General features: G+C 41.8%; 1 protein-coding gene across 11 annotated transcripts in view; it reads left to right on the top strand.

Annotated features, from left to right (window-relative positions):
* The window catches only part of HERC1 (HECT and RLD domain containing E3 ubiquitin protein ligase family member 1), a 111,804-nt gene that overhangs the window by 43,594 nt on the left and 41,327 nt on the right, over window positions 1-26,883 (top strand). For 8 of the 11 annotated variants that reach the window (XM_053365927.1, XM_053365923.1, XM_053365931.1 and 5 more), the window contains 18 exons: window positions 130-436; window positions 1,205-1,325; window positions 2,511-2,562; window positions 7,272-7,540; window positions 8,099-8,314; window positions 9,042-9,162; window positions 9,330-9,567; window positions 10,235-10,422; window positions 11,859-12,014; window positions 12,269-12,375; window positions 14,743-14,853; window positions 18,211-18,387; window positions 19,182-19,421; window positions 20,003-20,086; window positions 21,144-21,667; window positions 22,473-23,248; window positions 25,998-26,196; window positions 26,708-26,868. In XM_053365927.1, coding sequence (XP_053221902.1) covers window positions 130-436; window positions 1,205-1,325; window positions 2,511-2,562; window positions 7,272-7,540; window positions 8,099-8,314; window positions 9,042-9,162; window positions 9,330-9,567; window positions 10,235-10,422; window positions 11,859-12,014; window positions 12,269-12,375; window positions 14,743-14,853; window positions 18,211-18,387; window positions 19,182-19,421; window positions 20,003-20,086; window positions 21,144-21,667; window positions 22,473-23,248; window positions 25,998-26,196; window positions 26,708-26,868 — 4,047 coding nt within the window. The remainder of the gene's footprint in view (window positions 1-129; window positions 437-1,204; window positions 1,326-2,510; window positions 2,563-7,271; window positions 7,541-8,098; window positions 8,315-9,041; window positions 9,163-9,329; window positions 9,568-10,234; window positions 10,423-11,858; window positions 12,015-12,268; window positions 12,376-14,742; window positions 14,854-18,210; window positions 18,388-19,181; window positions 19,422-20,002; window positions 20,087-21,143; window positions 21,668-22,472; window positions 23,249-25,997; window positions 26,197-26,707; window positions 26,869-26,883) is intronic. The other 3 variants (XM_053365929.1, XM_053365925.1, XM_053365928.1) reach the window with 3 other exon arrangements.

Genomic DNA, 26,883 nt, shown 5'->3' with positions numbered 1-26,883 from the left:
CCCATTGAAATGAATGGGGCCTTCAATAGGAGTTTTATCTGTGATGAAAAAAAGTCACCTGAATAATTTTTACAGCCCTTGAGCTCTGCCTAGAAGTTAAGACCTTTGTTTTTGTGTTGCATGTTACAGAAATCTTTCAATGTTTCCTATCAGCCCGTGAAGTAGCTCGCAGTCGAGACCGAGAGAGAATAAATGGTGGGGCAGGGGCTCGAATGGATGACCAGGCCCCTCAGTCCCAGCAAGAACGCAGAGTCAGCAGAGACCTTCCTGAAGGACAAGATGTGTACACAGCTGCCTGCAACTCTGTGATCCATAGGTGTGCTTTGCTGATTCTGGGAGTCAGCCCCGTTATTGAGGAGCTGCAGAAACGAAGAGAGGAAGGGCAGTTGCAACAGCCATCAACTGGTACCGCAGAAGGGATTGGACTCATGACCAGGTGCGATTAATGAACTGTGCACAAGAGCAGCCAGCAGCTCTTGAAACCTTGCTGAGTAGATCCTCAGTAATCTGCTAAGGTAGGGTGAGCCTGCCAAATCCTAACAATAGGCGTCAGAGGTCCTACTGTTTGTTCCAGAGCAGTTAGTGGTACATTGGGCAGGTCTTAGAGTCAGGCCCTTTCCTTTGGTAGTGCCAAATTTGTGCAATGAGCTCTAAGGGATGGGGTGGTGGTGGTGGGATATGCCAGGCTTTGTCTCTGGTGAAAGGGGAAGTCCTTGTTTGAGAGAGCATTCTGTTGGCACATCAGACTTCCCTGTGCATATTGTTAAACCCTAGGAGCTGCACTTTGTCTGCTCTTATGGAATCATAGAATTGTAGGGTTGGAAGGGACCCCAAGGGTCATCTGTTCCAACCCCCTGCTATTCAGGAATCTCAACCATGACAGATGACCATCCAACCTCTCCTTAAAAACCTGCAAGGAGTTTGTTCCACTGTCAGATGTTTAGTCAGAATCTCCTTTCTTGTAACTTGAATCCATTGGTTTTGGTCCTGTCCTCCGGAGCAGGAGAAGACAAGCTTGCTCCACCTTCCATGGGACAGCCCTTGAGATATCTGAAGATGGCTATCATATCTCCTCTCAATCTCCTCTTTACCAGGCTAAGCATACCCAATTCCCTCAACTGTTCCTTCCTCATAAGGCTTGGTTTCCAGACCAATTATCATCTTCAATTATTATCTTTTCTTTTTTTGCATCTGCATGAAACAGAAGTGAAAGCCTTACTGCAGAGAGTCGCTCAGTCCATTCTAGTTCAAGTTACAAACTGATGAAATCACGGAGTGAATCTGATTTATCTCAGCCTGAATCAGATGAAGAAGGTTATTCACTGGTAGGTGAAATACTTTAAAGCTTTGCATAATGTTACTCTTTCTGGTTCAGCTGCTGAAGATGTGAGGTTGTGAGTCTGTGTTGCAGTGGGATCTGCTTTCACATCAGCTCAGGACTTTATGGGTAGGTTGGGGCAAACCATCGCCCCCAAAGTGTGCCTGGGGAATTTACATGCAGCGGGATCTAATTATTGCCATTGCTTAATTTCAGCCCTCTTTTCCCTGCTCTGTTTAATCATAAGTTGACTTTAAAATTCCCTTGGAGTTTGAAAAGCCACTCATGACATTGTGCAAAGGACTGCCTTGCTTACCTTAAAAATTTGTTGGGAGTAAACAAGACATGACATTCAAAAGAACTTGGCAAATCAAGAATATAGACAATCCCACAGATTACAGAAGAATATTTGACAGTGTTAAAGTTGTGTAAGTGGCAGCATGATGAACCCAAGCTGGTCAGTCTCATGACAAAGTAACTTCACACCATAGGTTTGAATAGCAAATGTCAAGTAAATTGACTTATTTGTTTTAAAATTGGATGCCTGGTTTGTATGTAATGCTGGGACCAAGATTCTTTAAAGGCAATGCTAAAGTCAGCAGAAGTCTCCCTTCCAGCTATGCAAGAGTAGGAGAAGAGAAGCAGGAATATGTGAGACCAACCACTTTGCTTATCCACTTAGCAGCATGCGATAGTCTAGGATTATGTGAGAACTGGCCCATGGTATGATTTTCAAATTTGAGAGACCTGTGGAAAAACGTGTTCAAGTTCAGCACGGAATCCCTCCAGAAGTATAGAGGTGGTTGTCTTTCGGGAGTGCCCACTATATTCAGTATACTATATTTGGAATTGTTTACTCTGGTGGTAAGCTGCTGCATATAACTTACAAATGAATGAGTTGCCTTTTTGTTTGCTGGTTAGGTGGAATTCCATCTCACAGTATCAGAGAGAGACAAGACAGTGAAGGCCTCTCTGTGATCATTTGGCTCATGCCTTCCCAGAACTTCCCCATACAGTAGCCAGTGATATCTGCCTTTGCTTACTTTCCTCTTCCAAGCCTGTCCCTTCTGTGTTGTGTCTGTTAAATTGAAAGCCAACATGAACAAACTTGAGTACATTGGTAGACATTGTATAAATGTAATAAATAAGGTATAACACTAACACTCTTTTTGGTTATTTTTATTCACTATAGAGTGGAAGACGAAATGTGGATTTGGACTTGGCATCATCCCATAGAAAGAGAGGTAATTGTGTAGAAAAGCCAGTTTTTCTAGAGTAGCGGTCTTGAAACTTTTAAGCCTCAGAAAATCTTTCTGTGTTGATTGGTCTGCTACAGAGCCCCTCTATACTGCAGGGAATTATGGACATACACACAGTTCACACTCCCTGGAATCTGTGTGTGCTCCAGAGTGTTGTCAAGTTGCCTCTGCAGTTCTGTGTTGCAGGAGAATACTGGTAATGGTAGGTAAGATGCCTTTTGAGCATCTTGTCTGCCATGACTCTGGAACACAGTTTGAAAACCCACACTTTGACATACCTGTAATAGAAGGTAAAGAACGACAAGAGCTTTCTCCAGCAAGTAATGCCATGTAGTGCAGGCAGTTTCACTGTTTGCCTGCTTCTGGACCCAAAAGAGTGGGCAAGTTGCAAGGGTGATTTATCCCAGGTAGGGCTGGACAATACCCTTGACTGAGATCCAGAGAACCGTTGCCATGGGGTGTAAACAATACAGAGCTAGGATGGAAGAATCAGCAGGGAGGTTGGTCAAAAAATTGTTTCAGTTCTCTGCTGATGCCTGCTCCCCTTGTCCCTGCTCTGCTTTCCTTGGAAAGTATCTTTGGGACTTGAACCCTTCATCAGGCTTTGGCTGGATGAGTGAGTTTATTCCCAGCTCTTAGTTACTCCTAGTTCTAATTACTCCTGTGGAGAGGCATCTTCTTGGGGCAGCTCTTACCTTATCTGATAAGCTCAGCCTGCTGCCTGACCCTCTATCTTTAGAACACACTGCGATTTTTCAAATGTGAAGTCACCTCACGAATTATTGCATAACTCCTCTTTAGCATTCACATGGTAAGGGGATATGAAGTGGTGCAATAATACCCCATCACTTCCTTACACTGCAGGAAGTTTGAGAAGCTGCACATTCATGAAGGTTGCTCAAACATTTCCCACTCTTAAAGCTGTTTTCCATGTATGGACAGAATGCAGATTGAATGTTGTCTTCTGTACCCAATGTCTCTCTTTGTCTTCTGATTCTTGTGTGGTAGTGTGTTTACTCCTTTTTGGCCAGTTGAGCCCCAGAAAAAAGAAGAGCTCCAAGCAAGTACATGACGGCATGTTGTGATTTTATTTTCTCTCTAGCTTGCCTACATACTTTATAAAACATAAAATATGTGTAGCAGTCGTTCCACATTCATTTTGAAAATTTCATTACTAGAAGCTGGCATATAAGGACAAGTAAACAGTGGGGTTTTTGTTCCATCTAATGTTGGCAGGTAGACAGAGGCATAACGGCTCACTAGAAATTCAAGTTGTAAGAATGTATTTAGCATGTTTCTGTTTATGTTCAGGGGATCAGCGTTGAGAGGATCAATGAATTGTGTACTTGGCATGTTTCAGAAGCCAGGTTCATTGGCTGGCATCTCCACTGAAAGGGCTGCGAAAAGACTACTGTATGTGACCGTAGAGCAGCCTTCATCAGCTGGGTGCCTTCCAAATGTTTTGTGGACTATAACTCCCATCAGCTCCAGTCAGCACCATTGTGCTGGCTGGGACTGGTGGGAGTTATAGTCCAGAACCTCTGGAAGGCACCAGGTTGGGGAAAGCTGCCCTAGAGAGTGGACCTCATTGCCAGTTTAATACTGAGAAAGGCAAACTACAGGGTTTGATTTGATATACTGTACTTACAAGTAATACAATAGCTTGTTTAAACCAAAGCAGGCAACTTCCCCCAACTTTTCTTGAGGAGTCTTGTTAACTTAATCCAAAAGTAGGACCATACTACCATTAATACTCTTATTTGCTGCACCACCTTGTTTGGCAATCCCAAGCTTGTCAAATACTGTTCCTTGGGAAGTAGTTCACCTGGTCTTCATCTGAACATAAGAAATGTGGTGCTGGATCAGGCCAATCTAGTCCAGCATGCTGTTCTCACAGTGGCAAACGAGAAGCAGGACCCAGGCACAAGAACACTCTCCCCTCCTATAGTTTCCAGCAATTGGTATTAAGAAGCATTCCTTCTCTGACTTTATCTTTTGTTGCTCCACTTTCAGTCCTCTATACGACTCATTTTTGCACAGGATAATTCCTCCCAAGCTGTTAAGGGCCTAGTGAAGAAGCTTAAAATGGGAGTAAACAAGTTTTTAAAATCCAGGCAAAGCAAACACAGTAATGTCATAGTAAAACTGCCCCCCCCCCCCCGCCCCGTATGATAATCCTGTAATTTATTTTGTTTTAAAAATCCCACTCTCCCCAAGGAGTGCAGGACAATATACATGATTTTTGTTCCGTGCCCCTTTATCCCTGGAACAACCCAAGGTGGATTAAAGTAAAAGGTAACAGGTAGCCTAAGGTCACTCAGTGAACGTCATGGATTAGTAGGGATTTGAAACTGGGTTTTAATTGTCCTGCCTAACTTTCTAACCTGGGGCTATGCAATATGGTGGCCTCCAGATATTGTTGGGAGTACAACTCCCATTCTCCCTGACCACCATGTTGTCTACCACTGCTGTAACCACGGCAGCCCGCTGCCTGATGCAGATGAGCTTAAGCTTCCAAGAGTAGGTCATGCTAGTATGTGGCTCTGTTCTGCTCACATATGCAGGATGCCTTGAATACCCGCTAGATGTGTTCAGACCATCTTTTTTAAAAATGCATCAGCTCTTTCACTTGTCCTTTCAGAGCCACTTCACAATAACACTCTTTTGATCACTTTTAAAGAAAACTTTTAAAAACCACAAATTCTTTTACATGCTTGCATTTTGTGTAGTAGCTTCTTTGATTTTAATGGTTGGGAGTTTCTCAAAGCACGTGGAGAACTGAAGTGTGCTGATCACACAACATGCCATCTAAAGGGGAGGGCTTAAGGAAGAAAGTCATTTTAAATTTGCATGGAGATCTGTACTTGGTTTTGAGATTTTAGAGAAAGTAATTCCAACCCACAATTTAAATATATTAAGTGATTTTTTGTTTGGATTGCGTTTTTGGTTACTCATTAGAATATGGGCTTTAAAAATATGAAGCAGTTATGTACTTTGAGCAATAGCATAACAAAATTATTGTTAGAGAATTGAACACTTGTGTGTGGTACATACAGACATGATTTTATTTAGATAATCCATAGTTCAAAGCATGCTCAAGGCAGCTTACGACATGAAAAACCATATAATTAAACATAACAAGAATAGTCATAAACAATAAATAGAACATTAAAAAATATAAAACCAAACTGAAAAATTTCCTCATAAATCACAATAAAACCTAAAATAAAGATACAAAAACCCCAACATCAACAACCTTCCCCAACAAAATTCCAAACAGTGTCCGAGCCCAAGAGTCTGTTCAGCAGTCTCAGCTTTTGTAACTGTAGTCAGTCAGATGCTCACCCTCCCAGGCCAAGTGGGAAAGGTCTGCAAGACAGCAAGCAAGTTTTCCAGGACTCACACCCAAGATGGTATTTCCCCTCCCTGCCCAGAATTTTTTTAGCTTTCATATTTTCAAGACAGAAGCTTGCTTTTGGCTGCATTTTGTGCCAATTCTCACAAGTTAAATAAAGACACTAAACTTTGTGAAACAGTGTTTTTCGTGTACATTTTCATGAATGCAAGAGTTTAGTGTACCAAGAGGCATTCTGAGAAAGAAACCAAACTAGAGAAAGAAAGGAATCTGTTGGATGATGGTGCTGCCTTGGTGTGTGTGGCTGTATTGGTTCATGATAGCATCAGAAATGAGGAGGTACATCTAGGGCATTCAATCCATTAGAAAGGGGACTTCCACAGAAAAGCTACAGACCTTGGAATCACCGATACACCAAAGCTTTTTTCTTTTTCCTATCAGCAGTTCAGCTGAACAGTGCAACAGGCAGCAAATTTTGAATGCACAGAATACTACCGCATCGGCACTGTTTCCATTTTAATTATAATTCCATGCAAGCTTACAGTTATCTCATTTGGTAGCAGTATGCAGCAGCAATGCAGGGTGTGCATAGCTGCCATCTGATAATTGGAGTAGGTCTCGTCATCTGTTTGGCTATCCCTGTGCCGCCTCCTCCTTTGAACAGTCAGTAGCTATGCACACCCTGCATTGCTGCTGCATGCTGCTACCAGATGAGTTAACTGATCAACATATGCAGCAATTTGGGTGGGACCAGAAACTGCTTGCAGTCCCATTGGAAATTTGGGTGTGGGAGAGTCCTTGAAATTGGACTCTCCACAGGTGGTATGCTTTCAAAAAGAGGTTTGCTGTATTACACCAAATGAATAGAAAACAGCTTGGAAGGAAGGCAGAAAAGAAATAATTTGTGTGAGTTTACTTGCCCTTTACCCATTCCTTTACCTGCGTAAAGTTTTCATTCAAAGCAAGCTATGTATCATCCCCCTGCTTTGCCCTTAATAGTTTAATAATGCTGGTCAGTCACAATCCTTGCTTTACAATTGAATGTTAAAGAAGAAATTGAGTGCTCAGTTTGTTTTGTGGCAGACTGTTCTTTTCCTTCAACCACTCTCTGTTTTCTTTTATTTGTGTTACCATCTTATTCGGTATATAAGCTTTCAGCGGTTTGAGTGGCTTCTGCCTTTAATTTTCCTTCAGTAATAGTATACTTTGCTAACTGTGTGCATGAGATGATAGGAATACCTTTTACCATCTGTTGCAAAGCTGCCCATTCAGTACTACTTGTCAGTATTATTTAAAATCACTGCATTGGAATTTATGAAGTTCTGTTGTGTGTTTCTAGGAGCAGTCCACAGCCCAATTGAAGCACTAAGTGATTCATGGACTCGACTGAAGCACAGAGATTGGCTGTATAGCTCTATGTGTTTGTTTGGGGAGTCCGATTTTGATTTTACAAAATCTGTTGGAGTTCATACTCTGATTGAAAATGTTATTAGCTTTGTAAGCGGAGATGTGGGAAGCTCTCCAGGCTTCAAGGAGCCTGAAGAAAGCATGTCAACGAGCCCCCAGGCCTATATTATCGCAATGGAGCAGCAGCAACAGAGGGCAGAGGTGTGTATTGTAATTACCTATATTCCAGTTAATAATTGTAGAATGAAAGATGCTTTTGAATTATCAGTTTACATGCTTTGCCCAACTGTAACTTGTGGGGAGGCAATCATTTCAGGTTACTTAACAAAAGGGAGGTTCTAGGATGGCCTCTCTGTCATCACTTGCATGCCTTGGAGGAAGTAGGTGTGACCCCCAAAGCACATCATGTTTGTTTCTTCCTGCTTAGGCATCAAAGGAGCAACATGCCAGCCTATAGCAGTCAGTCAGTCGGATTGTATGGGTGTTCCTAATGCACACATACTACATGTGGGGTTGTGCATATGCAGCCAGGAAGGAAGGAAGGGGTTGCTTTTGGAAAGCAATTTTGGCTGTGCAAGCGAAGTGTCTCCCCACATCTCTTCCTTTATTTTCCTTGATTGTTTTTCTGTTCCTAAAATACTTTCATCTGTTGTATGTGGGGGGTCATACAGGCTTATACTCTGTATTTGTAGCAATGCACTTGAAGGACTTTGTCTTCCAAGGGGTAAAATGCACACTATTTTTACACATTTTCTTTAGTTGCGGCTGGAGGCACTTCATCAGATCCTCGTGTTGCTTTCTGGGATGGAAGAAAAAGGCAGCACTCTGTCCATAGGAAGCCGGCAAGGCCCAGGCTTTCAGTCCTCTTCGCTTCTCACATCAGTGAGGCTGCAGTTCCTGGCCGGGTGCTTTGGCTTGGGTACTGTGGGACATGCAGGCTCCAAAGGAGAGAGTATCCGTTTGCATCATTATCAGGTAAGGGATGCTTTGGCCAAACGTTGGAATTCTGTCAACTGAGTTTAAAGCAGACCATGTCTAAAACTGAAAACTTCTCAAAGTGCTGTATTGTTCTTTTCCTATTGGGTGTGTGGGGGGGTGTCATTCTGCAAGCTTTAGGGTTGTCACCAAGCCTGATGATAGCTTATTTAAACAAAATAGATGGTGCCAATTTGGCCACATAAGCAGTGGCACTTAGAATTTTTGAATCATAGAATTGTAGAGTTGGGAGGCACCTCAGGGGTCATCTAGTCCAACCCCCTGCAGTGCAGGAATCACAGCTAAAGAATCCCTGACAGATGACCGACCAAACTTTGTTTTAAAACCTCAGATAAAGGAGAGTTTCTGAATATCAGATATAGAGGGAATGTTAGTGGATTAAAGTCTGGAATGGGGTGTACTAATGTAAATAGACACTGTAGAAGACAACTGGAAGCAGAATATGTGCATATCCTATAAATATAAGATTTTCTTAGTGTTGTGAGATTCCACATTGTGCTGACAACTGTGTATTGCAAAGTTAGTTGTTTCCTATAGAAGGCAAGTCATGAAAGGAGTTAAATGTAGTTAGCCAATGCTACACATTAGCAACCTTTCATAAAATTTGAAAAGTTCCTGAATTATACATGGTAAATACCTTAAAAAGTAGCATGACATCAGTGCATATCCATATGGATTGGTTTCACAGTATTTGATTTTTCCATAGGATGGCATCAGGGCAGCAAAGAGAAATATCCAGACTGAAATCCAAGTGGCTGTGCACAAGATCTATCAGCAATTGTCTGCAACTTTGGAAAGAGCCCTCCAAGCAAATAAACATCACATAGGTAAGAGGATCACATTTGATCTTGCAAGTGTTTTTGCTGCCGACAGAAAACAAGTCAAATATTCCTTGTATTATTTTTTTTCTATTCCTGAGCAGACTTGAAATGGGGACAGTCTCTAAGTATTTTCTTTATATTTTGGTGTGTGTTTGTGTACATGTGTGTATTAGAGGCACAGCAGCGTCTCCTGTTGGTAACTGTGTTCGCCCTGAGTGTTCACTACCAGCCAGTTGATGTCTCCTTGGCCATTTCCACTGGCTTGTTAAATGTCCTGTCGCAATTATGTGGAACAGACACCATGCTTGGTCAGCCACTGCAGCTCTTGCCCAAAAGTGGCATTTCCCAGCTCAGCACAGCTTTAAAAGTAGCCAGCACTAGATTACTTCAGATCCTAGCTATTACCACAGGGTGAGTATTAACTTTCTGTTTTCTGAATGATCATTCATCTTCTCAGCTCTCCCAAATATTTTAAAAGCAGTATTTTCCCCATACCTAGTTCCTCAAGACTAGCAGTGTACTTGCAGTGTAACTCGGTAGTAAATTGGATATGATAAAACCTTAGTCAGTTGGGAAACAGTTTTTATTTATTTATTTCGAGCATTTATAACTCGCTTTTCATTTCAGTTCAGCATTACCTTAACAACAATTAGAATAAATTTGTACAGTTAAATATTTCAGAAAGTAGCACTGGGACTATAAAGTTGAATTGTTGGTGTGATGTGTTAATATTTGTTTGCTGTACTTAGATGGACTCTAATTGAATATAATTTACCTGTTAAAATCTCTATCACAAACACACACACACCCCTACCTCTCCCTTTCCCTCAGAGCTGTTTTGTTTCTCCCTTTACCACATATTGAAAATACAGTCCTTCCTCTCTGTTCCATTAGGAAAACCATTTGCCCAGCAACTATTTTGCCAGTCTGTAACAAGGATCATTCAGGCCCAAGAACATGAAATCTGCCCCCCACAACACATCTGTCTCTTTTTCTGCAAAACCCTCCGGGTTCTGTTCTAATAATGCCAAGCTTCTTCACATAGTTGCTAATTGAGCTTCATATTCCCACCCCCCAGAACTTACGCAGATAAACTGAGTCCCAAAGTGGTCCAGTCTTTGCTGGATCTGCTGTGTAGTCAGCTGAAAAACCTGTTGTCCCAAGCTGGTGTAATGCTTATGGCATCATTTGAGGAAAAAGAAGATGGTGAGGAGGAAGAAAAAAAGGCAGAGTCAAATGGAGACAGTGAGAAGAAAGACTTCAGAGGTAATCTCATTCTGGCTTTTTGTTGGTTTGTTTTTTAAAGAAAAGAGAGTTCCTGGGGCAGGGGATAGGGGAGGAAGGGATGTAGAGCCAAAGCTCACTGCATGAATGGCTGATTCAGATATCTGAACAGCTGGAGTTTGCCCACTTCCTTACTGGTTTGTGTTTGGTGGATGGCAGCAGCCATTTTGGGCAGAAACCTTGGAGGGAGGATGTGTGATCGGACAAATCACAGATTAGAAATGTTCCCATAGGAAACAATGCAAATCATCAGATTGCTATGTGAATACTCACCTAACTAATGATTTCTTGGGAAGCATTGTATTTGGATAGCGGGACCTGCATGTACTCTCTGTTTCCATGCTTTGTGCTATAGAAAAGAGCCCACATCCCCAATTATTCCTCAGAGACTTCTATATTTTTGTTTTATGCACTGGAAACTTATTGCAGTAAACAATTAATGGGATTTGTACATGCATGCTAATGGCAGAGTCAAAAAAAGATGACAGCTTGACCTATGTTGACAATATTGCCCTAGTTGTTAGAAGTACAGAAAAGGTAACCACAATTAAGTTTCTCCAAGTAAATATAAATATTATATGCTCTATTTGTTTTACTATTATTATTATTATTATTATTATTATTATTATTAATATTATTATTATTATTCTACCCTTCATCCGTAAATCCAAATTACACAATCTCTGTTCTCAGTGGATGAGAGATCATGTGGTGAACAGAACAACACAGCTATGAGATGAGATCATTTGAGGGCAAATGATCTTATTTGAGAATGAACAAATGAGAGTGGACAATGTCAACATGAAAACATCTTCACAAGCAGTGTCAGAATTAGTGGGGGGGGCATTGTTTACATTTTGACACTATAGAAAATGATGGGACTTTAAGTGCTGCTGAGAATTTTGTCTCTCCACCTCTGTTGTAATCTTTATCCACAGCCCCTATTGATGCTTCTTATTGAACTATTTTGCAAATCATTCTCTTCTGGTACAGAAAAAGGCACCCATGAAATGGAATAAATCTAAATTTGGTCCAAGAGAGCAGAAATAAAGTTAATGTAAGAAGAATTTTGCTGCACAACAAAAGGTTAAGATGCTGCTTTGTTGTGTATTATTTGTTCTTTTACTTTAAAAAAAATACTTTTGCCCTGCTCTTCAGCTGAGAAAGCTTTCAGGGCACCTTATATAAAAGCAATAAAAAAATTAAAGACAGTGATAAAGACAGTGGACAATAAAAGCAGAGCAGATTAATCATTTGGCTGCAAAACAGCAATGACACCTGCTGGTAGAAGGTAGGGTAGACAGCTGGTTATCTTTTCCTAGGCACTCTCCAGGCAGAGCATATGCAAATCAGGCCTTTTGAAAATATGAATCCCTTTCCTTTTTGCAAAAATATTTTTTATTGTTTTAAATCCACAGTGGCTCTTCGAAAACAGCACGCTGCAGAGTTGCATCTAGGCGATTTCTTAGTCTTTCTTAGAAGGGTGGTTTCTTCAAAAGCCATTCAGTCCAAAATGGCATCCCCAAAGTGGACAGAGGTGCTCCTGAACATAGCTTCTCAGAAATGTTGTTCAGGTATGGTCCTATGGTCTTTGTTTTTGATGTGTGGGGAGTGTGTTTATCATTTGGCCTGCACCATGTCCATCAAATGAATAATTACAGAAACTCTTTATACATGTTTTGTGTATTTAAGTGGGCGGCCCATTTTATCCTGTGTATTCTGGATATTTTACACCATTTTATAGACACACCACTGGTTTCTAACTTTGTTTGGTACGTTATTAGCATGTGTTGGTAGCACCAACTTTCTTTCTGGGTCCCATTTCTAGGTGTACCTTTGGTTGGCAACTTGAGGACCAGGCTGCTTGCACTACATGTTCTGGAAGCTGTGCTGCCTGCTTGTGAATCGGGTGTGGAGGATGACCAGATGGCTCAGGTCTTCATACTTTACAATATTATAAAGTGTTAAGTTTTTGTGTTTGCAACAGTGACTATTTTGGTGGCATTTGCATCTTAGAAACTGTGGTTCGGTTTAAGTTACCGGTACTTCTCAGCCCAGATGGATATGAAATTTACAGCATCCTATGGTATAAGAGAGTGGGACGCGGTGGCGCTGTGGGTAAAACCTCAGTGCCTAGGGCTTGCTGATCACATGGTCGGCGGTTCGAATCCCTGCGGCGGGGTGAGCTCCCGTCTTTCGGTCCCAGCTCCTGCCCACCTAGCAGTTCGAAAGCACCCTTAAGTGCAAGTAGATAAATAGGTACCGCTTTATAGCGGGGTAAACGGCATTTCCGTGTGTCGCGCTGGTGCTGGCTCGCCAGAGCAGTTTCGTCACGCTGGCCACGTGACCCGGAAGTGTCTGCGGACAGCGCTGGCTCCCGGCCTATAGAGTGAGATGAGCGCACAACCCTAGAGTCGGACACGACTGGCCCGTACGGGCAGGGGTACCTTTACCTTTACCTATGGTATAAGAGAAAACTATATGAAAATGTTATATAGATGCTACCCAACACCTAGTAGATTGGCAAAAATGTATAAAGCAAAGTCAAATAAGTGTTGGAAGTGTAAAGAGAAAGAAGGTACCCATTTCCATATGTGGCGGTCTTGCAGTAAGGTTAAAGCTTACTGGGAAATGTTATATAATGAACTGAAAAAGATGTTTAAGATAACATTTATTTAAAAACCAGAAGTTTTTCTTTTGGGGATAATGGGATCAGAGCTACCTAAACAATATAGAAACTTATTTATTTATGCAGCTATAGCTGCAAGAATAATAATTGCCCAAAATGGAAAGACGAAAAAGTCCCGATGAGAGAAGAATGGTTGCAGAAACTAATGGAATATGAAGAAATGGCAAAACTTATGGAAATAATAAGAAATCAAGATAACAATTTTTTATTAAGAAATGGAAATGGTTTATTGAATATTTACAAACATATTGCAAGCAGATCAAGACATTAGCAGGACTATTGTAATAACAGATAATAACAATAAAAATAATAGATTGAAACGATTTGGGATATGCAGGGAAAGATAAAATTATTTTAAGGACTACAGAAAGATGGGGAGGGAAGTCGAGATTTATAAAGTCAGAATTATTGTTGCTTGATTGGTGAAATATTTTCTTTTTTGTTAATAATTGAAAATTGTAATTAAATATTTAAAGTTACTTCTCAGCCCTCAGCAACAGCCTGAAAATAATGAAGCTGCTTTTTTGACAATTTGATCACTGATCTGCCCAACATACAACAGTCTCCTCTAAGTGACCATGGCTGCCTAAGGTCACAAGGCCAGAAGTCCTAGTAAAACAACTTTAGCTAGATTAAAATAAAATTATTTGAAAACAATACCAAAATGATCCTTAATGCCTACAGAAGTAGCTAAAACGGATAACTGATGCTCACCTGGAAAAGGGGGGGGGGGATGTATAGCTCACAGTTCCTTCACATCCTCTATGTGCTGGGACTGTGCCAAAGTTACCCAGTTCTGGGATAAAATATTTGTAGAAATAACAAAAATACTGGGAAAACCTGTAAAAAAAGTCCTCCTAAAACAACCCAATGGTTATTAAATAATGCTTGCTTGTTAATGGCAGAAAAAATATTGATAGCTAGAAATTGGAAAGAACCAAAGGGTTTAAATGTACAACAGTGGAATAAGGTAAATTGGGACATAGCACTTTCTGGAAAAGTGATGCAAAACCTTTGTGTGGCTAGAGGATCAAATGCCCAAGAGACTTTTATGGTAGACTGGTGGCCATTCATTCAACACATGAAAAAACACACGCTATAGGACGAACTGTTTCTGCCACATTCCTTAATATATGATTGTGTTAACATTTTCCTTCATATTGATATTAGCAACTTTCTCTCCACTTCAGTGCTTGTATGAACTATGCCTTTGGGTTGGGTAACGGGAGTATTCCCCCCCCCAAATAATTTTTTTAAAAAATATTTTTTATTAAGGATTTTCTTGTTTTACAGAAGTGTAGTGCCTCGTATTTTTTCTTCTTCTTCCATGTAACATTTTTACAAATCCGTTTCATTTGTTGAGGCATTAAAAAAGGAAACAAGGCAGAGGTATTTTCCCTGGCCCCATAGCCACTTCATCAGACCTGGATTGCACCAAATCACAGGTTTTCAGAGGTGTGTTTTTAAAAAGAAGAGAAAACTGTCTTCAGTTGACTGCTTCAAACCCCTGGTTGCTTTGTTATCTGTAGTGTAAGCAGGATGGGAAATACAGCCTTAAAAATTACCTGTGACTATTTGGAATTAAATGTTCTTCAATCATGTTTCCCGAACAGGTTATTGATCGGTTGTTCTCCCTTCTGTCTGATTGTATGTGGGAAAGTCCTGTTGCACAAGCCAAGCACATAATTCAGATCAAGGAGAAAGAAAAAGAAATGAAGCTGCAGGTACTAGCTTTAATTCTGATCAATTTCATAATGTTCTTTTCAGCCACTGATGAAGTCCTTTGTGTTGAAACATGTTTGGCTCATATTGAAAGGCCTGTGACGGAAAGCAGAGCCCTGGTGATGCAGTCCCTCAGAGTTCCACCAGGGGGTTGGAGCCTCTCTTTTTTTAAAAAAATGATGTTTATTCAAGTTTTAAAGGTTACAAAGAGAGACAAAAAAGAAACACAATCAGTACATAAAAACAAGTCACATCAAAAAATAATAATAATAAAAAATAAAAATAAAAATAAAGAGAAAAACAAATACAATCAGAAAAAAAGAACAAATCAAACCTTTACCTAACTTTCTTTCTTTAGCTTATTTCCTTGACCTCCTCACACACCCCCTCTATGTATTCCAGTTCAGTTAAATATTTCAGCAAATCCTTCATCTTTGTTTCTAACCTAATAATCCATCCTAATATACTGCAATTTTACATTCTCTTCTTTCACCAATTAACCAACCATTTTTACTTTATTTAATAATCTTATTTCTCATTAAAACTAATATATTTGAACTTGATCTCTTAAGACATTTCCCCTAGGGTCATAAAATTTTCATTCCACGATTTTTCCCTCTCTCATTAAATTTTTTTTTTAAAAAGAAAAAATCTCCATATATACACTTTAAATTCCCAATTTTTTTCCCGCCGTCTCCCCTCCCCGGTCTCGGCCCCTGCCGTCAGTTCCATCAACCTCCAACAGTCCATCAACCTGGAGATCTTATATCCGAGGCTCTTAACTCTTCTTGACGTCCCTTCTGCCGATCTTCTTGGTAATCTTTGATGCTAAAAAACAGATCTCGGGGGAGCTCCAACCCAACAATGCTTAGATTCCTTCTTAACCAGTCCACCAGATTTCCATAGTTGAAGCTAGGGCCCACAAAGTCTTCCAAATCTTGTTTCACAAATCTTCCAAGTCCAAAAGCCCCAAAAGCTCCAAGCTCCTCCTGGCCCACATCCATGCCCCAAAAGCCGGTTGATCCCTGCATAAGGGGGTCTTTCCCACTTTCCTTTTCCGAACCAGGCCAGGCTCCCATCTTTACAATCTGGCTTTTCCTAGTTACAGTCATATAGGGCTTCAATTTATAATCCTCCATTTGCCACTGTAAGGTTAAGGCTCCCCCTTGTATTGCATTATATTCAACAACAGCGACTTTCTCCTTCTCCAATTCATCAATTTGTTCAATTAAAATAGATTCCTGTGCCGGATTCTTGTCCACTTCTGTACTGCTGCCCTCTTTTGTTCCCAAAATGTCAATATTGGTAGCCATGACATCTATCTGTTTATGCAACTTTCCCAACAAATAGATTGTCCTATTCAGTGCAGAGATTACTTCTTCCTTAGCCGACATTCTTGAGATGTTCAAGGTCAAAACTAGTTTCCCACAGTCTTTATCTTAGCAGCTGCACTCTTGTAATAATGTCCCAATGCTCCCTCTAGAGGAAGCCAGACTTCATTTGTATCAATCCTTTCCAGCACAATTCCAAAAGTAAGTTTAGTAACAATTTTTAGTTACTTTTTTCTTCTTTTTAAGCACAGAAGCGGACAATGGAAACAATGTCCTTCTTTTAGACTAGCTGTCAAATTTATCCTGTTCACTGTAGATGGGCTTTTTACAAAGCGCTCCCAGGTTCAGAGACGTGGTGCTTCAATTTTAAATTCCACCTTCTCCTAAAGGTTCTCCCCCCGCTTCCAGGGGGGATTAAGTAATTTCAATCAGTGGAGTTTTGGATCCTTTACATAAAACTTTCCAAGACCTTAGTTAGCAAGTACTTTGCTTCAGTCTATTTACAGAAAGGGGAGGTGGACTTCCTGTTTGAACCTTCCCCCTTCGGTGCCAAATTAACTTATTTAAATGTCCAATTTTCCGTTCTACTCACGGGTTGTTGTTTAAAATCCAATTGTCCACAGGAAAAAAGTCGGCGCTCTCCGACAGCGGCAATGCGGCTTCACTCCGTGAAAGAAGCGGCCGATTCAAAGCACCGCGCCGCTCACCCCACATCGCTCTGGATTCCCGTTGCCGGGTCTCCCCGCGAGTAGGGGGGCGCAAAAGGTGCCAGCCGAATCCCAAGTTCACAGGCTTCTTCCGCCTGTGATTTCTGGGGGTCTCCGCCTTCGCCGTGGCGGTTCAGACCCTATTTCTCACGGAGCGGGTTCCTCCCGATCGGAGGAATTCCGCCATTGCCAGAGGCGCCAACCCTCTCTCTGATTGGCTACAAAGTCAGCTGGCTGTAGAAGGGGGAGGAGCTGAATGGGGGGCACATAAAAGGAGCAGCTTCTGAGGAAGCCTTGAGATGGGGATAGAGAAGGGAAAGAGCTGGAGCGAGACAGGGTTGAGTTTGGTTTGAAATGGGAGAAAGGGATTAGGAATGGGTTTGTCCAAGAGAGTGGGTTCAAATGTGAGTTTAGCATCCGCTCTGCAGAGAATATCTGTAGCTAGAGAAATGAGCCTCGTACTGAGGAGAGGAGGACCGTGTGAGGACACAGGAATTGCCTGGAGGGCTGAGTCTAAGCAGGGGAGGGAGAAGCTGTGGGACTACAATTCCCTTGCGTCTCCTTCCCGTCAGGCGGGGAGAGCTCTTCTAGGAAAAGAAGACTCCCAAGCCAGTTAAGAGGATCCCAAAGTCTCTTATACCTCAGAAGTGAGAGGGGATAAATGACGAAACAGATCACGAGACAGAGCATTAAGCTGTGAAGGAAGCTGTGCTGTGTCCAAAGTATTTAACTGAGACACCTGTCATAGCCAAGTAAAGGAACAAGAGAAACTGAGTTAAGCATTTCACCACCTATTCTAGAAACTGGAACATTTACCTGAAGTACAGCAACCAATATTTAGCAACTGAAGTTTAATAAAAGAGGTGCATATACTACTGTGTTTAAGCCTGTGACATCTTTATATTTAGCTTAAGTAAAAGTTAACTTCTTCCTAGCCCAACTTTGTTTCACCAATCTCTTTTTGTAAATAAAACTTTCCTTGTTTGATCAACTCCTGCCTGAGACTCCCTGAAACAAAGTTCCCCTCACACAAGATAGCCTGTGGTAAATGGAAGAAATTCGTTGGCGTGCTGTACAGTGGGTCTGCTGTATTGAATTGGGGGCAGTTAGTGGGGTGAGTCCGCTACAGTCTCATATGGGATTTGGTTTATCAAGTTTTAACATTGGAGTGTTTGTATCTATGGTTATTTTTGAAAAAGGTATTTTGTATTTTTATACATCTTTTACCCCTTAATTATTATTTTTTTACTTCTAGATTGTGCTCCCCCCCCATCTGTTTAATTGACCAGAATGTGAGGTGTTTATATTCTGTTTTTGAAAGAAACAGGGTGAATCTGAAGAAGAAGATGAAAATCTCCCTATACAGGAAGTATCGTTTGACCCTGAGAAGGCTCAGTGCTGCCTAGTAGAGAATGGTCAGATCCTAACTCATGGGAGCGGCGGAAAGGGATATGGATTAGCATCCACTGGAGTCACTTCTGGGTGTTACCAGTGGAAGGTATGTGGAAAACCAAGTTTAAAAATAGAGATGAAGCAAGGTGTATAGATAAACCCATTGTGTTCTTAACCCACAAACTGTACTGCTCAAAATAGGGGGAATGTATTTGAACACTAGTTCTAATGGCATTTTTTTCAGGTTGCCTAAATTTGTTCCCTAGATTTGCACAGGATTTCTGGCCCTTGCAAGCTGGACTTCCAGAGTCCACAGTTTTTAGGTTTTGTTCATGATTTGCTGGGCTTCTCTAAGCCTGTGGGTTGAGCAGTACAGATCAGTGGCATACTTTTGCCTGCACTAGATTTTATATCTTTCTGCAAAGACTTGTGAGGCCAGGTAAACTGTATGGGGAAGAGAGAGGCTCACGGGACACTCTGAAATTTTATGGGTTATTCTGCCAGATATAAACCTAAATCATATGTCAAATCTAAATAATTTTTTTTTGGGGGGGGGGAGAAATAATCAGAAGCTCCACCTAACAATGATCTTAAAACAACAATCCTTTTGTTTCCATCATTCTGTGGAATACTTCATTTTTCTTCATAATATTTTATCCCGCAAAATGGTAGAGATAAAAGATTATTGCTGTTTTTAAATAATTGCTAAGTACACCTTGACAAGATAGCCTATTGGATGTCCGTGGGTCTACTGAGCCTCTCCCCTCCCCTTTGCAGTTCAATAGTGATTAATTTGAGGGTTGAAATGACTGTTCAAATCCCCATTACTTTTATATGTCTTTGTGCTTCCTGATGTTTTAAGTAGCCCATGGGCGTTGATGGTTTTTCTTCACCTTCTAGTTCTATATTGTGAAGGAAAATCGAGGCAATGAAGGGACTTGCGTTGGAGTGTCTCGTTGGCCAGTTCACGATTTTAACCATCGCACTACCTCAGACATGTGGCTGTACCGAGCATATAGTGGCAATCTCTACCATAATGGGGAGCAGACGCTGACACTGACCAGTTTTACCCAAGGGGACTTCATAACATGCGTGCTGGATATGGAAGCAAGAACTATCTCCTTTGGAAAAAATGGAGAAGTATGAATCTTCTATTGCTTATTTATGACATTTGTATACTGTTAAATTTTTTTTAACCTGTAATGGTTTTCAAAGCTGTCCACAACAGTAAAACAACATTCAGTCAGCAGTTACAAAAAAGCAGTACAGCAGACAAAACAAAGGCATAATACAAACTACCACAAAGTTCTAAATTTTTGAACTGAAATCAAATGAAAGGGCACAATGAAACAAATCTTTCTAAATTTTGAAAGGAAGGGTAGGGAGTGTGTCAACTTGACCTCGGGGGAACACAAATTCTATAGTGTAGGTGCCACAACTGAACAGACCACGTTCTTCATCAGAAGAAGAACGTGGCAACTTAGTACTCTCCCGAGGTCGTAGATCAGAACTCCCATCAGCCCCAGCATCAAGCTGAGCTTGATAGGTGATGGTGTTCAAAACGGCTGGCGGTCACCAGGTTGGGGAAGGCTTATCTAAACTTTTAAATTGATGCTAAATGAATCATGACCTGATGGTAATCAGTAAGGAAGTGCTCCTTGCAAAATGGGTGACTGACATAATCAGTTTGCTGTCTACTATCTCCCCCCCCCTCCCCCCAGGAACCAAAACTGGCTTTTGAAGATGTGGATGCTGCAGAATTATACCCATGTGTGATGTTTTATAGCAGTAATCCTGGAGAAAAGGTAAGGTGGATATTTAGCAATAGTGGTGAAGGTTAATATGCTGTTTTGGTAAGGGTCTATGAGTATAATATGTGGAATAAATTGAGCATTTTTAGCTGTGTGTGTGCGCGCGTGTACATACATACATGTTTATATGGAATTGGTCTATTTAAACAGTATTTTATGTTGCTACTGATAGATGTTCTTCAGAGTATCAGGCAGAGGTCTTTTTCAGCCCTGCTATCTGAAATTCTTTTGCCAGGGCTGAATCAGGGATTCCTTTGCATGCAAGAAGACAACACCCCCAACACCCTCAGCCAAGCTTGTTCTAGCCCCTTCATTCTCTCTTCCCTACTCCTGTCAGCATTTGGATACAGCAAGCTTGGCAGGTCAGGGAAAATATAAAGCCTGGGCAGTCCTGACATCTCTCAACTTGTCCTACTGTCCTTGCTGAGCTGAGAGCACTCGCAAGTCCAACATTGGCAGGAATAGCAAATTAGGGGGAAGGTTCTGTCCACAGAGCTTCCTCAATACACCTCCCCTCTGCTCCACTTATACTAAGACAGAGTGCTGGGACATGATGGAAGATGAGAATTGATGTCGACAGAGAAGCACACCTTCATAACCGGCTTCCAAAACCTAAATGTCCCAGGGTATGGTCTGAAGGCCTTTGCTGAAGCTAAGCAGATCTGGGTCTGGTCAGTGCTTGGAAACCATATGCATTCTGCCTTGGTTTCCATGATGAAAGAAGGCAGGATATAAAATTAAATAAGTCGTTACGTGTTTGTAAATATTTCTATATTTTGAAATCATCTGTAACGGCATGGAAGAATCACTGAGATGTCAAAAATTGACTCACGTGTGCTTGTCAATATAGTTGGGTAAACTCTTCCTCATTGCTACAACCTCCCACAAAAGCTCATAGAAGTCTTTTTTGTAGCAGATCTGCAATATCGGTGAGAATTACAAAAAATATACCCTTTCTGATTCATTTAGAAGATTTCTAATTTGCAAATAAATTTTACCAAAAACCTGAGAATCCAGCTGAGTGAATTTCCTTGTGTGTCTGTGTGCATAGGTAAAAATCTGTGACATGCAGATGCGTGGCACCCCGAGGGATTTGCTGCCAGGAGACCCCATTTGCAGCCCTGTTGCTGCTGTGCTTGCAGAGGCCACAATTCAGCTTATCCGCATCCTCCATCGAACAGACCGGTGGACACATTGCATCAATAAGAAAATGATGGAGCGGCTGCACAAGCTCAAAGCATGCCTTAAAGAGGCAGGTCAGAAACTGAAGAAAAGCCGCTCTGTTCAAAGCCGAGAGGAGAATGAGGCACGAGAGGAGAAGGAGAGCAAGGAGGAGGAGAAAGGCAGACATGGCAGTCGGCATGGGCTGGCAGATCTCTCAGAGCTCCAGCTGAAGACCTTGTGTGTGGAGGTGTGGCCAGTCCTGGCAGTGATTGGCGGAGTGGATGCTGGACTTAGAGTTGGAGGCCGCTGTGTTCACAGGCAAACTGGGCGGCATGCCACCTTGCTTGGAGTGGTCAAAGAAGGCAGCACGTCTGCCAAGGTGCAATGGGACGAAGCTGAGATTACAATCAGGTATAGTGTTTTCAGTATTGGTGTTAGACAAGTTGCCAGTTGTTAGTGCTTAGGAAATGTCACTGACTTTTAAAATGTGAGATAGTAGTTGCTAATACTAGTAGCTAGTTAAATATCAGACAGCTCAACCTGGAAATAAATTTCTTGTAACCTTTTGCTACTGTGGGTTTTGAGGCCATTGCTTTGTAACATTAGGGAGTGTTATTTATGACATTTTGACTGTAAGCTAAGTAATGTCTGAATGATGGTATCAAGTGCCTTGTGGCACCTTAGAAGGTAACACATCTCTTGTGGCATATTCTGTGAGCCCTCAGAAACTTCTGCCAGAATAGGTTTTTTTTAACACTTTAAAGTGCTGCTAAGTTTATGTTTTGCATTTTTATTTTGTGAAAATATCTTAGGGGGCATGCCACCTCCCTACTTAGTGCCAGAACCCAGTTGAGATCCCAGGGTGCTTTCGTCCATTAGGAAACATTTTCCAAAACAAACGTGTCTAATATAGCAAAAACTCCCTCAGTATTTTATGATTACCTTTGTTGGGTATTTGGAATGAACTGTTTTGTTTGAAACAGCACACTCATTTTTTGTTACCTTCTGCACTGAGTATCATCTCTCCCCATTATCTGATCATAACCCTCATTCCCTCCTACCCCCCACCTCCCGGTTTACATTTTTTAGACTGTCAATTCATTTAGATTTTGATTAAATATATTTTATGTCTTATTTTGCCTACATTATTTCCCGTGCTTTCCTCCTGTCTATCCCTCACTTGCTTCTTCCTGTGTCATTCTGATCTTTATTAAAGCTTCCCAACTTTTTGGTCGCCTAGTGACACGCCATTGTATAATCTGGAACCTTGCGAACCGCTGCCTTTTGATGTTGCAAGATTCCGTGGATTGACAGCCACTGTGTTGCTGGACCTCACCTTCCTGACTGGCATCCATGAAGACATGGGGAAGCAAAGCGTCAAGCGACATGAGAAGAAACACAAGCATGATGCAGAAGACAAAGGAGATGTTGACCAGAGAACAGAAGGTGACTCTGGATCAGATGCCCGGTCGGTGCCAAGCACTGAGGAGATCAAAGGCCATGGAGCTACAAGTTCAAAATCCGAAAATGAAATTGCTTCGTTTTCCTTAGAATCTGTTTCCTTGGGTGTGGAGAGCCAGCATCCAAATGCCGAAGGCAAAAGGAAGACTCATGAACATGCCTCCAAGAATCACGATGCTGTACAATCAGAAATCAGAGCAGTGCAGTTGTCTTATCTTTACCTTGGTGCTATGAAATCGCTTAGCACTCTCCTTAGTTGTAGTAAATATGCTGAATTGTTACTGATACCAAAGGTCCTGGCAGAGAGTGGCCATAATTCTGATTGTGCGAGTTCGCCCATTGTTCACGAAGATGTGGAAATGCGTGCTGCCTTGCAGTTCTTGATGCGCCATATGGTGAAACGGGCAGTCATGCGCTCACCTATCAAGAGGGCACTAGGACTGGCTGATTTGGAACGGGCACAAGCAATGATCTACAAATTAGTGGTTCACGGGCTGTTGGAGGACCAGTGTGGCAGCAAAATTAAGCAAGGTACACTTTAATTATGCAAGTGTATAGATGTTAATTTGAACACAATTACGGTGGTAGCTGGATACCCTTTTCCTAATATTTGTGCCTGTGAAAAGCCAGCAATACTGTTATGTTGTTCCTGCAGAGCCAGTATGATATTGTGTATTGTGGTGCTACACTGGTACAAGAACAGCAGTTGGTGTGCAGTTTTGCCATTTGCTTTGCTTTGCATTAGTCAGTCTGTCTTGTTGGTCTCTGCCATAACTAAAGGTAGCTGTTATCATGCTGACCAATAGCCTTACCTTGTTCATTCACTTTCCATGTCCTTTAGCTTAATTAAAGAAAACTAAGGAGTCATTTAGCGGGTGGCGCTGTGGGTAAAAGCCTCAGCGCCTAGGGCTTGCCGATCGAAAGGTCGGCGGTTCGAATCCCCGCGGCGGGGTGCGCTCCCGTCGTTCGGTCCCAGCGCCTGCCAACCTAGCAGTTCGAAAGCACCCCCAGGTGCAAGTAGATAAATAGGGACCGCTTACTGGCGGGAAGGTAAACGGCGTTTCCGTGTGCGGCTCTGGCTCGCCAGAGCAGCGATGTCACGCTGGCCACGTGACCCGGAAGTGTCTCCGGACAGCGCTGGCCCCTGGCCTCTTAAGTGAGATGGGCGCACAACCCCAGAGTCTGTCAAGACTGGCCCGTACGGGCAGGGGTACCTTTACCTTTACCTTTAAGGAGTCATTTAAAAAAACCAACAACCACAAGCTTGGCTGTTGCATTAAATGACAGCTTTCTAAAATTCTTCTAGTTAGTTCAACATAGCAGTTACTCTTTATACTCTGGCTAACCTGCAGGAGGTGTCTGCAAACAATGACTTCACTCTTTGCACAGCTTAGGAGTGGTAGGATCACATCACATGACAAAGATTTGTGGAGACAAAGCAGCTCCTGTGACCCTCCCTAGTTTCTTCCCTTGATCTCTGCTCCTCTAGATGAGCATCAGTGTTTTAACAATAGTGTGAACTACCATAGCATGATTTGAGTGTGCTTGCACAAATAATCATACGATACGATACGATACAATATCTTTATTGTCATTGTCCCTTGCGGAACAATGAAATTGAAAATTTCCCCCTTTTACCTGTACATCACAAAGTTCTTTGGTTATTTTAATTCTATATGGTAGAGGGTGGTTCCTATTTGCAAGGGCATATGTTTTACATGCAGAAAACCCCATGGTCAGCCCATGGCATCACCACTTGTAAGATCTTGGGTAGTGGACCTCTGAAAGACATCTGTTTGCCTGAGAATTTGGGAGAACTGCTACTAGTCTTGAGTAGCAGTTTCAACATAAGGAATGTGGGTGGAACTAGATGTCTGGGTAAAAGTGGTTGCAACCACTTGGGGAAATGTTGTAGCTCAGTGGTAAAGCCATTTGCTTTTGCATGCAGAGTGCCCCAGGTTCAGCCCCTGGCATCTCCTGGGGGAGGCTGGGAAAGACCCCAACGTGACATCTAGAGAGCTGCTGCCGGTCGTCATAGGCAGTACTCCTCTAGAAATTTCAGAAGGGGGGGGGTACTTAATGCCTTCTGCAAATTCCCCGCCCCCCAAGCTGGTCTGGTTTTGATGCATGGTTGGGGTGGGGGACGACTTGTGAAAATGTGTTTAGGATATGGAAAAGTACTCACCTCCTACCCAGCAATTATCTCCTGTACTCACAGTATTGTTCCATCTTGTTCTGCCTTGAATCATTGTTTTCCCCTGAAGGCCTCTCACATGGCTGCTGTTTTCAGGCTTCTCCAGTGATGGACTGGAGTTGTTTCTGTCTCCACAGAACCCATCTGTGAATGAAAGGCTGGGCCAAAGAATCCCCCTGGTCTGTGTTCTGAGCTAAGGTTGCAGTTGTCCTTTCAGCACTCATGTCTCCAGTTGAGGAGCATTTGCCTGCATTGTGCTAGAGCATGTGGGGAGTTGGCAGAGGGCACAGTGGCAATTGGCTTCAAATTCTGCTTTGGAGTGTCCCAAGGATACCATTCTGGCTACTGCTGGAATACTTGATTATCATTTACTGTTTATTTATTATTTTGGTTCCTAGACCCCTCTTCATCAGCTCATGATCCTAGGGCAGGTTACAGCAATATAATTCACATAAAAACATTTAAAATTTAAAATAAAAGTGTACAATATCAATGTACAACACCCCCCCCAAAAAAGTCAATTCATTTTCAGCTGCCCCCCTCTGAAAGCTTGGGCAAATAAGCATGCCTTTAATTAGTGTAGAATGATGAATAATGATAGCACCAGCCCATATATTAGGAAGAAGGGTACTCCATAAAGTTTAGGTATGAAGGGATCATTCCTTGTGATATGGCATGTTCTAACAGAATAAATATCAGCCACCCAACCCTTCATTCAATAATCAAAACTTTAGAACCACATATAAGAATGTAAGGAGAGTTCTGCAGGAGAAGGCAAAGTGGCCTATTTCCCTTGTTTGCTAAGAAGATGCCTTCAGGAGGCCCACAGGTATTCAGTCCCAGGTGTGCTGCAGTTGCCTGTAAAAATAAGCGTATCTGTATAGCTATATTTTTATTCCAATCAGTGTCTGTACTAGATTTGATTTTTTTAATGTACACAATATTTTAAACTTTTTGTAAATGCCATTGTTTTGAGTATGTGTTTGTTGTATTGTGAAATTGCTTCAAGGTGCTTTATAGGGAGCAAGTCATAAATGAAATTTTTAAAAGCTAAATGATACGGAAAAACATTAAATTGTTCTGCAGAAGTGGACCAGCAAGCAGAAGAAAACGACCAAGCTCAGCAGGCCCAGACACCTGTGACGACGAGTCCTTCAGCCTCTAGTACAACATCTTTCATGAGCAGCTCTCTAGAAGATACAACAACTGCCACCACTCCGGTGACTGATACTGAAACTGTGCCTGCCTCTGAGTCCCCTGGTGTTTTGCCTCTTAGCCTTCTTAGGTATGGATTGACTTCTGATCTTGCTTCTCATAAACAATCCAGTCAACTTTGTAATCATTTTGTATCTTGATAAGTTTTCTCCGAAAGATAGATTTCATTTTCTGAAAATGTTTGCAAATTGTTTAACTAGAGTAGCAAGAAGCAGTATATCTTTTTATAAAAGGCTGTTCCCTTCCTACTTTCAACAATAAAACTGTGTGTTTTTTTACTTGCTGACTGATGGTGCCAGACGTAAAAGTGTTGAGTTGGCTTGTCAGCACTCACAGAAGAGGTTGTGCCCATTGAACCCTCAGGCTGTTTTCAAGTCTCCTTTTAAATTTGAAGGAGGCTTGTTTAGGAAGGAGAGATGGTGAGGAATGGGTCCTACCTTTGCTGACATCCATACATATCCCATTGGTGGGTTACAGCTATCACCGTGTAATATTAGAAATACAGGTATTTATCTTGTTTGTTGGCATGCCTTGCACTGCTGTCCATTGCTTTACCATTTTTATTTATATATTTTTAAAAGGCAAATGTTCTCCAGTTACCCAACTACTACTGTACTCCCAACAAGACGTGCCCAAACGCCTCCCATATCCTCTTTGCCAACATCTCCTTCTGATGAAGTAGGCAGGAGACAATCACTGACCTCTCCTGATTCTCAGTCTGCAAGACCTGCCAATCGGACAGGTAGGTTTCGTCCAT

This window comes from Podarcis raffonei, chromosome 14, assembly GCF_027172205.1.
Source record: "Podarcis raffonei isolate rPodRaf1 chromosome 14, rPodRaf1.pri, whole genome shotgun sequence".
Lineage (NCBI taxonomy): Eukaryota > Metazoa > Chordata > Lepidosauria > Squamata > Lacertidae > Podarcis > Podarcis raffonei.
The sequence above is the reverse complement of the archived record's forward strand: the minus strand, read 5'-3'. Positions and strand labels throughout refer to the sequence as shown.